Source organism: Antrostomus carolinensis, unplaced genomic scaffold, assembly GCF_000700745.2.
Source record: "Antrostomus carolinensis isolate BGI_N321 unplaced genomic scaffold, ASM70074v2 scaffold38450, whole genome shotgun sequence".
In the NCBI taxonomy this organism is placed as follows: domain Eukaryota; kingdom Metazoa; phylum Chordata; class Aves; order Caprimulgiformes; family Caprimulgidae; genus Antrostomus; species Antrostomus carolinensis.
Genome location: NW_010288380.1, coordinates 162,239 through 173,288, shown reverse-complemented (window position 1 = coordinate 173,288; position 11,050 = coordinate 162,239). Strand labels below are relative to the sequence as shown.

General features: G+C 43.4%; 1 protein-coding gene across 1 annotated transcript; it reads left to right on the top strand.

The window, feature by feature from the left end:
* Positions 1–4,032: 4,032 nt before the first annotated feature.
* On the top strand, positions 4,033–6,774 carry SH2D1A (SH2 domain containing 1A; the record flags this gene model as incomplete). Its single annotated transcript, XM_010166514.1, has 3 exons — positions 4,033–4,096; positions 6,248–6,383; positions 6,734–6,774. Coding segments are annotated over 3 exons (241 nt in total), but the record flags the coding sequence as incomplete, so codon positions are not given.
* Positions 6,775–11,050: the final 4,276 nt, after the last annotated feature.

The following is an 11,050-nucleotide window of genomic DNA, read 5'->3' as shown; positions in this document are numbered from 1 at the left end:
TTTTTTTCTAGATTTTTTCCTTCGACAAAGTTTTCCCAGCAATTATATTGCAACAGAGACAGTGCTAGTGCGGTTCTCAGCTGGTATAACACATCCTTTGTTATGGGGCTGAAAAAAATGAGTGAGATGATATAAAAATATCATCAGTGGTTATCAAACCACTCTTTCATGAGTGCTATCCAATATTGTCCTTACAGTAATGGCTGTTTTCTGCTTCCTCTCATCAGCATTTTGGCATTTTTTGCCTTTGATCAAAAATTTATAGGGTCTCATTCATCAAGCTGTTAATTCACTATGGCTCCCGTCCCTTGAGCTTCACGGGCATGAAAGAAGAGATTTGCAATTGTGAGTAAGGTTTGTGGCCAGATGAAGGGATAGGAGAGCCCTTCATTGGGTCATTGCCCGGGAGTCAAGAGCCAGTCCTCCTCCAATATGTGCTGGTACACCAGTGTCACTGCAAGAGTTCTCTCTGAAATCCTTCTCCCTGTGACATACATCCATCTCCTGTTGATTTCATCCAGCAGAGAGAGGAGTTCAGGTCGCTAAGTGGACTTCCATCTCAGCACGTAATGGATTCAAAGCATAAGCTGTTTGAGAGGCCCCAAGTGACTAGCACCATGCCCAGTCCACGTGGTGTTTGGGTTTTGGCTTTAGATACGTGGCCACACCACATACAGGAACATTGTGTCACACTAGGAGCTTTTTGCTGCCATGACTTGAGTGAAATCTAGAAAACTGAGCTGTCTCCTCCTGGTGATGGGGGAATTTCTCATCTCCTGAGACTTAAGCTCCAGTAAATGCACTTTTCCACCTGCTTTTGCCTGGTGTTACGTATTTTGCTCTTTGGGAGGCAATGCTCTATACAATCTTAACTTTATTTTCTGCATTTAATTATTGTTTTAAGAAAAACACCTTAATCTTCCTTCAGTCTGCACTGATCTCAGTTAACGTTGGGTAGTTTAAATCCTAAAAACCTTTCTCACAGGAGACTGTGCCCATGTAGCAGTTAAGAGAACTTCACTCATCAAAATCATGTCACTTGCGTGTGGAAGGTAAAAAGCACTTTGAAGTGGTAATGAAGTAAGTTCCTGCTACTTAACAGAAAGTTTTGATGAGAACATATTTATTGGGAGAGTTATTAGCAGAAGAGCTCTGATTCATTTTGTGTAAAAAAAGATCCCAATGGAAAGTGGTTAGATGGGAAGATCTAACTGTTCACCTTCTTAACACAATGTGTCCTACTTCCTTTGTGCATTTCCTTTGAAGAAGCAGGTGTGGTGGTCCTAGGCCATCTCCCATGTACATAGTGGCTGTGTTTCCTGATAGCTTCAGAGTCAACAACAGATTATAATGTTGTGGATTTCAGCTTAAGTACAGTGAATTCCTTCAGGTCTTTTAGTCTTTCTCCCCCGGGGAAAAAAAATGTTAATTTGCCAGGTAAGTGGAGAGCTCTCACTTGCCCCTTGCAATGTCATGCTCCTCCTATTTTCCATGCTATGCTCAAAGTGTCCATGTTCGCAAATTCTTGTTACTTTGTCTGTATTTCATGAGTTTTTAATCTGAACTATCCATTGTGCTCAGATATCTCTGGGCTCAGTCAAAATATTTTACAGAGGAATTTTCTGAAAAATGCAGGATAGGTGTCTGTCTTATACCTCACTCTGCTTTGGCCCTGAATATTACTTTACCTGACCTCTATTTTTCAATTTGTCCAGCTTAGTAAACCCTTCTGGCAGAGTGCTGAAAGCCATCAGGCATTTCAGAGTCAGGGCAGCACCCCAGCCCCTCAACCATTTGAAGTCATGCAATCTCTTAGTTAGTTAGAGAAAATGATGAAGGAAACAACAGTTTTCCAGACAACTGAGCCATTTGCGGAAAAATCAGATTTTAAAGACATTGGAGCAGTCAGAAAGCTTTGGGACAACCAGGAACAAGCATGGATAATATGCAGAGTGTATTATTAAAAACAGGAGGTAAGAGAGTTTTAGATTTTTACATGCTTATTCTGTTGGTTTTGAGGCTTGAAAAGGAAAAAAATCACTCTGGTGGTGGTAAAATACCCACTTCAAAGAGAGGGGACAAAATGTCAGGACCTCTCTGGTGCTTCCCAGTACACTATGGCCTGTAAAGTCTTAGTTTCAGTAACCATATATTGGCTGGCACGCTACATATGTAGGTGTAGGAAAGCCCTTTGTGATATCTAAAAAGAAAATATTAATGTGAACATCAGCTACTCATGAAAAGCTGACAATACAGGCACAGCTCTCAGAGGTTTTAAGAAAGGACGTGATGGTACGAGATTATCCGAGAGCCCTAATGGGAGACAGCGGATTCCCTGAACATTAACATATTCAGTAGCTTACAGGGATGTGCTTCTAAGCAATTGGGCTCAAGCTGTGGCTTCAAACACCAGTGACCATGGTGCTGTGGCATGTAGAGGAGAACAGCGTTGTCCTTCCATGTCCTTCCCTCCTCCCCCAGCCACAGCAGGTTGCTCACACCTCTTCCCAAGGGTCCTTTCTGGGCCCCTCCAAATCCCTGACTGCAGCAGTTGAGCTTGCTGGGGGAAGAAATGGGGAAGTGGTGGCTGTTTTCCTCCTGAAGTTTCCATGAAGTGAGCACAGTCGGACACTTTTCATGTCTACCTGGTGCCAGGTGGAAAGCCATGTCTCTGGGGAAAACGTTCCCTTGGTTAACACGAAGAGGTGGATGAAGTTGTGGTGGGGTTGTGGGGCTGCGTCAGGTATATTCCCACAGACGAGGAGGAGGAGGAGGGCAGTGTCTCAGCTGCTGCACAGGGAGTTTGTCCTGGCAGCAGCCCCAACAGGAGGGAACAGCCTTGTGTCTTCTGCCTCTGTATTTAATCACAGCGGGAGTCAAGTGGTGGGGGGAGAGCTCACAAATCACAACAGGCATTTTAGCTCCCACTCCTTGGGGTTGTAGCAGTGTGACAACTGTTAACAACTTCCTGCTTGGGTAAATTATATCAGACACTGCCCTGCAAAGGTTGCTGTAATGACTTTTTAACAAGAATTTATCCAGGAGCCATGACACGGAGCGTAAGTAATCGCAATCATACAGTATCTGTGTCATTGATGGTTTCTGGTGTTTTGTAGTAACTACTATAATACCGTGTATAATTGGAAAGAAATATAGTATTTTTCTGCTTTCTTAAGAATAAGAATTGATGCTGAAATAGGGAATGGTCCCTAAAATCCTGCTGTGTATTCATGTAAATCTATGTAATATGAAATACAGTCTTTCTAATCTGATACCATCTAAACTAATATTGCATCTGTAGAACTACTATCAATTGTCTCTGCTTCTGAGTTAAATTTTTGGCTGTCACTATAATAATCTACCATGTAAATCATTCACTGTGTTGGGTTTGTAAGAGAAGCAAGACTAACTCTGGACGTGAGTATGTTTTATGTCCTTATTCTCAAAACTCTCAAATTAGATTTAAAAAGAAGGAAGATTCCACGCTCTTATAAGTCTCCTTATCAGTATTTGAGAATTAGGAATGTATGGGCAAGGCAAAGAGCAATTTACTTTGCTTTTGTGGGTCTGGCTTTCCAAATAAATCACACTCGTGCTATTGCTTCTGGGAACATCTGCATTTAAATCAATCACAGTACAGTAATGCTATGTGCCCATAATACACCTCCTCTTTTTTCCAGTGGAAGTATATCTGGTGTGTGCCAGTAAAAGGACGTGACTGAAAAAAAAGAATAAACATGATGAGGCAGGGATGAAAACAATGTCACTTAACTTAGAGTAACTGAATATTGCTAAACTAGATCTGAGTCATACCAACCCCCCTCATCCAAAAGAACTCCGTAGGTTGAACACTGCTTCTGACCTGTGTGTCAGGTTTTTTATCTACTTAGATCCTCTATGGGGAAATTTATTTTGGGGGGAAAGGTGAGCAGATGAATTGACTCTCACATAACAGTGTGTACCTCTCGTGAAACCTGACAGTAGAAATGAGTAAAAAACACCTGTTGATTTTTTTTATTTTTTTTTTCCCAGGCATCAGGGTTACGTTTATACTTACAGAGTGTCCAAGACAGAAACTGGGTCCTGGAGTACTGAGGTGTGTATTTCTCCTTTCTCTTCTGAAAATTTCTACATCCTGTTTGATGTTGTATTGATTTGATGAAATATATTAAAATTATTCATGTTTCTGTATAGTCTGATTTTCATTGAAGGTGATCGATCTTGAGTGCACCCATCACTAAGATGTCTTGGTGCCACTTCTGACAGTCTTGAGCTCATAAATTAATTCCCTGTTACATTTCAGCTGTTGCATAATGCAATAGTGCATTATTTTGCATCATTTTAAATGGCAAAAATATTGTGTTTTTATAATTTAACCAGCACAATCCGTTCCCTTCTATCCCATGTACCATTAATGTCAGAACATTTAAGGAAATTATTTTCAATCTACAGTGTTTTAAAGTTAATTTCTCTCCAGATTAATTAATCATTGGTGCAAAACATATATAGGGTAGCCAAAACGTGATACAAAACATATTTTTGCCCATCTGATAAGAAACTTGTAATTCAAATGTAGAATAACACCATTTGCAATACAGACAACCATTTAGGTTGATGGAATTGGGATGCTAACCTGTATTTCTTTTATGAAGGTCTTGTTCTTTGGATGTATTCTGTGTATTAATTCATAATTAGCTTTCTGTTTGCACATTAATGAACACTGATTATAAACATTAAGTAATTTCCAGATAGGCATAATTCTTTGGCCATTATGATGATAGAAGTGTTGCAGTGCTCTGGAAGGCAAGACTGATTCCTGGGGTTACTAAGAAGCAGATGGGGGAGTAAAAGTGACTCACATTGCTGCAGAATAAATAATTATCCGTGTCACCCTTGGAAATGGTACCCAGGAAGAATTTGCTCATTCGTTCCTGTAAGGCACAGGGAGCACCATGTAGATTTGCTATGCCCAAGCAGGAGGGCTTTTGGGACAGCTACAGCTGCTACAGCTCCTCCCCACGACCTCCACTGGCTTCCTACGTATGGGTCTTGGGCTTTCCCTCACTGTATTTTAGGCAAACCCCATCTGTGTTTCACAGTGTAGGTGCCCTGGAGGCCCAGGGCTCTCAATACCATGGGGAAAGGTGCTAGTTACAGACCCATGATACCAAACAAACAGAAACCTTTAAGCAAATGTTGCTAAGACCACGCTGGCCTCAGCTGCTAGAAACAGCAGCCTAAATCCAATTTATCCTCATGAAATGTGCCTCCGAGGCCAAAACAGGCTCCAGCTGCAGCTGGTGCCTTCCTGTCTGTGCTTCCTTCCCTGTGGCTGGTTCACCTCTGAGCAAGCTCAAGTCGTGCCCATCTTTCAAGGACAAGGCAGGGAAATGAAAACAGTGCTGTGCAAAGCCTCCAGCTGGTGCCAGTGAGGCAGGATTTAGCCCACGACTGCTGGGTGAGAGCAGCATCCCTTGGGTGGGACTATGCTGGCAGGACCTATGCTTGTCCTCCATGACTTTGGTGGGGAGGAGTTATTAATGAGAAGGATTTAAAAGAAATATCGGATTTTTTGATTAAAAGCAGACACGGTTTCATTTCACAGTGTTTGAAAAGATGCTAATAGAGCAAGATAGAAAAAGTCCCATTTTAATAAATAGCTAACATTCACTGCTGCCTTTTTACAAGAGACAGGAACACTCACTGAACACAGGAGCCAGTACAGAATGCTCAGAGAAAGGCTTGCAAAGAAGCTGTGTCCATGCCTAGTTTAGTGGTGTCAGGACTCCCTCTCCCCAGTAAGTGCCAGGTAGTTCTCTAGTGTCTTACTGGTATTTCCAGGCTGGAAGTATCTTACTGATAAACCCCAGGCTGGAGGTTAAATCACTGGCTGCAATAAATCCGGGTCAGAAATAGCAAGGGATCACTTGGGAATTTGCCTAGTAAACACGGCGAACTCTGGGTTTCTCTTATAGTGATTGTAGAAATTGTCCCTCTTCCAGCCTTACATCACCACAGTGTGCTCTTAGTGCAGGGAGGCAGCGATGCCCTGAGGGAAGGAGGAGAGCAGTACGGCTCATCGACTCATCAGAAGTTGGCACATCAGGGGGTTCAAGAGAAGGGCTGGCTCCTTCCCTGTGGGGTGTTTGCATTTCTGAGGACAAGGCTTCTGTGGCAGCGCCCTAAGCTTGGCACTGAAGCACAGCACTCAGCGTTCCCTCTCACCTCTCACCCTTGGGCTTCGCAGACCGCGCCTGGTGTCCACCGGAGGCTCTTTCGGAAAGTGCACAACCTCATCTCGGCCTTCCAGAAACCCGACCAAGGCATCATAACGCCCCTGCAGCACCCAGTCATCAACCATGCGAAAGCCAAATACCCCTCAGGTACTTGTCGGGCAGAGGGAGTCTCAGCTGCGGCTGAGCAGAACCCTCCATGGCAATGGGGATGGAGGCCTTAGACTTACCTGCATGAACTAGCCAGCAGGGTGGCACTGCCAAAAATATGCCTTAACTTTGCTACCTTGTGATCAAAATGCTGGCATTCAGGTGTTCATTAGGGATAGGGCCTGTCAATGTGATGAGAAAATGGATTTTGAGTAGATATTCCTGATTGCCATACCAGCAGTGGCTACCTTCCCTCCCCAGCGCCCTTGCTCTTGTGGGTATGAACCTCCTGGTCTGTCCATTTTCTTGCAGTGTTCATCCTTTCATATCTTTGTGATTGTGTTTCTTAGGGAGAAATGAAGGCCATGACTTGCACCTGCAGCCATCATGAAGATTTTTCTCCAAGTGTGACGTAACCAAATCTTCCAGTGTCTCCTCTAGCCTGTGCTCTAGAACAGAATGATTTATATGATAGTTAATACAACTCCATGAGTTTTCTTGTAACATTTGCAGAAATGTGTGTTTCATAGAATTTCTAGCTCAAAATTTAGAAGTTTTAAGTTTCAGAATGTTTTGAATTTACGTGGTTTTTTTTCTTTTTGTTTTCTAAGAGAGGATAAAAGTATCAACTACTAAATAACGTAATGTCTTTTTTTTTTTTTTTCCTCTGAACTCTCAAGTACAACATATCTTTCACTTCAAGATAAGTTCCTAATTAATAATTAGTTACTAACTTTACATTACTTAATTTTGGACTCGCTGCTTTGCTCTGGCTGGCATTTATGCAGAACTGGGCAAGTCCCCTTTTTTTTATAGCCTTAGGGAAAATGCTTACATTAAAGTGTCCTTGCCCTGGGTGGGCTGTGTGTCTGTCATTCATACAATTCCTAAAGCTATTCCAGCAGTGGCACCAGGAGGATCCCCACTAGCTAATTTCCCATTCCACCAGGCGCTCTGCCCTGTAACTCAGCAGAATTGGCCACCACTGCCTGGATGTACTAAAGCTGTAGTTTGCACAAACGATCAAAAGCTTAAGCAATGCACTGAATAACTGAGAGCAACCAGTGAAGCGAACAACATCGCTCTTTGCTTTTAGATATTCTCTGTACTTGAAACAAATCATTCTTGCATACGATTTTAAAAAAGAAATTATTTTTGCATGACGGTTTCTCTGCTTTTCTTTACCCATCCGTGTATCTTTACACGCTGCTGCTGGGCTCCTGGAGAAGAGGTTTTTGAATCTACAGGACTCATCAGCTGCGCTGGGTTAGCACGTGGCTATGGAGAACGCGGAGTACGTGCATTTTACACGCAGGGTTTAACCAGCATGGTGACACTGTCCTGCCTGAACTGCCAGACAGTGCCAAACACTTTAGAACAGACTGGGTGTCCTACAGCCCTCGTCTTTCAGGAGGTAGTACTGTGTGTGCGCTGCAGTTAGGCATGGACTGGGCTCTCTTTGTCTGAGTTTCTGCCAGACCAGGTTGCACAAGCTCCTGGGAGCTTTGGGAGGGACCACAGCCCTGCCCAGCCTTGTTTGTGTGTGCTCGGTCTGCGAGGGGCATGCAGCTACTCTGGCTGGAAGGTTTATGCCACTGTTAGTCATGCTTCAGCCAGTACAAATGGTCCTGACTATGCAAAGAATGTGATTCTCTCACCTTCCAAAGCACAAGACTAAAAGTGATTGCAAATGAACTACGAAAATATATCTATTTAAAAAAACCAACCCAACTCTCAAACATTTTATAGTCACCTTTGGGTTGCTCTGGTTAAATATTTCGTGCCTATACTTCCAATTTCTTCTGTACAGCTTGGAAGGAAGGAAACATTTCCTAACAGGTAAAGAGGCTTTTTCCAGAAACACAAGGCTGCAGACTCAGGAGAACAAACCAGGCCAAATTCCACCAGGCACAGCCAAGCTGTGGCTCGGCGCAGGGTGAGAGGCACCACAGCTGCTTGGTGCTGGTGGTGGTTCCCAATGCAGCAGCCACCTCCCTGCAAGGGTCCCAGCTCGTAGTTGAATCTGCACACAGGATACTTACATGAGGGTACAGATCCTCTTCCACTTGTGTGTTAAAAAAAACCCTCCACCTACTTCATTGTTGGTGTCTGGGTCCTTCCTTGTTTTCAGCTCACTAAAGGCAAGCTGGATGTGAACAGTGACAGAGCTAAATGAGCTGCAAGTGCAGGATTCAGCAAGGTTGTGCTACTCCAAGCAGCACGTGATAAGGCTGGAAGGTTTACCTCCTGGTTTTTGGGGTTTTTTTTTGTTCCCCCCCATAAGTGTCTGTGTGTGTGTGTGTGTGAGTGAGACAACACAAGCAATTAAAAAGAAATTTCATTTGCAGTGAAATGTCCTGTCCCCCTGACTAGTCACATCATATTTTACACTGTGCATGTGTTGCTCTGCACTTCCTTGTTACATGCGTTTGTTGGTTGAAATGAGAGTCTTGTCTTAATAAAGTGGCAGATCCAGCATGATTTACTCTTTAATAAAACATTTAAAACCTGTTATTTTTTTAAAAAATTGCTATATAATTCAGCAAACTCCTGGTTTACCTGGTCTCTCCTGGGAGCAGGAAAGGGTGTGCTTGGCAATAGTCCCTGGCAGATGCTTGCAGCGTGGTGGGGATAAATGCAGTGGGAAGCACTTTGCCCAAGGGCTGTTTCCTACAGAAATGTCCTGTTGATTTCAAGCGAACGCTGAGGCTGTCGGTGCTGCATGTGCAAATCTGTGGCACCAGAGCAGCCGCTGCTCATCTGCTCTGCAGTGCAGCGAGCTGAGGATAACTGGTTTGACTATGATTGACTCCAGAAGCACATTGTTCTTCTAAAAAATACATAAAATAGGCCAGAAGATGCTGTTTTTGCTTAAAGCTGAGAATGTCATTTCAGTTTCTGATGTAAATTATTAAGACAGAGGCTTGTTTGTGTTCCATTTGGCTACACAAGGGTCTGGAATTGCTGTAGGCTTAAACAAGGCGGAAACAGAGAGAGAAGCTCATGGTACCTGTGGGACAAGGAGTCAATGTTTTGTTCTGGGAACAGTAATATGGAAATTATATCGATTTCATGCATTGACTTAGGTGTGAAGAGCTACAGATCCTTTTAGAGAGCAGCAGCTGCATTTTGTGGGCATGACTTCACATTTAATCTCTGTATTACCTGCTTCTCCCTTTCCACCACCCCTGCCAGGCTCCCTGGGAGCCCCTCACTGCTGCCCTGTCCCCTCAGCCCTCCCACTCCCCCTTCCCCGGGGTGCCACAGCCCCGGCCCTGACACCTCATTTTGCAGCTCACGGTGGGACTCTGTGTCCCCTGCCTGGCCACTCCTCCTCTGCCATCTCCCTGCCAAAGGCAGTGCCACTCCTCGGCAGCAACTCATCCTGCCATTCTCCCAGGCTGATATTTTCCCTTTTCCACCATGGCACCCCTTTGGCGTCTCTTCCTTCTTATCCATCCAACACAGCTCTTCCAGCCTCAGCCCTCACGCTGGGCTATTGCCCAGCCCAGCTGCTCCCATCTGTTTTCACCACATAACCTCTCCTTTAGCCTTGAATTCCTTCTGCCCCTCCGGTTCACTCTCTCTTCCTCTCTGCTGCATGTGCTGGGCTTTTCATTTATCCTCACGTGGATCCTTCTGATACACACAGTCATTCATCATCATCTGTTTGAGGCAGCTCTACAGAACGTGCAGGTACTTAAACTTTGCTCCTCATCCCCTACCACCATCATTGCCTTCACCCACATTCTTAGGAGTCCAAAAGCATTTAGCAGAACTTTTTTCTTTTTTTTTTTTTTCCTCTCTCACATTTGTTCTGATGAAATGTAATAACCTGTGCACAGAAACTGCCTGTGATTTCACCTGCACCGAAACCTGCAGAGCTTATATGCATGAATGTTGGGGAATCAGAAGTAAAATTAAATCTTGCTAGCAATCCCCTGCCCCCCCAACTTTTGAATCAACTGCTATTGTCTGAAGCCCTTCTTTAGCTGTATGGAAGCACCTTACTGACACGACCAGAATAGCCCAAATACATGGTGTAAACAAAGACAACGCCACACACCATCAGTTTGCACCTTTATTTTTTAAAAATGAAATAGTCAAAGTACTTTCTTTTGCAAATATCGACACATAATATATTAACTTTTAATATTTACAGCGTGTTGCTGGGATGTTCTTGTAGAAAATGCATGCTTCTGGTCTGAAACCCAGAGCAAAATGCATCAGACCATTTAACTGCAGCCATATAACATAAACCTGTACAGTATCCAGTCACTATTCAGCACAGGAGTTAGAGCAGGAATAAAAAAATCGGGATCTATTGTTTCCTAGCAACGAGGCTGAGGCCATTATAACACAATTTCTGTTAAGATCAGAACCTCTAACTGGTGTTAGACAGAAACTGAAGATCTTGGTATACATTGTAAACATTTTTACTGTTGATGAGAAAGCTAAAAAGGAACGTTACTTTGACATATATCATATGCTATGCTTCTCTTTCTCGTTTATTGACACTTCTGCCTGAAGAGTATGAAGATTTTAATGTTTTATCATGGTTCATACAAGTAAAATACTGTCAAGGACACGATCTGATATACTAACATTTATTAAAAGGCTAAAGTCCACCACGAGATCTAAGGAAAAACTGGAAATTGTCAAACACA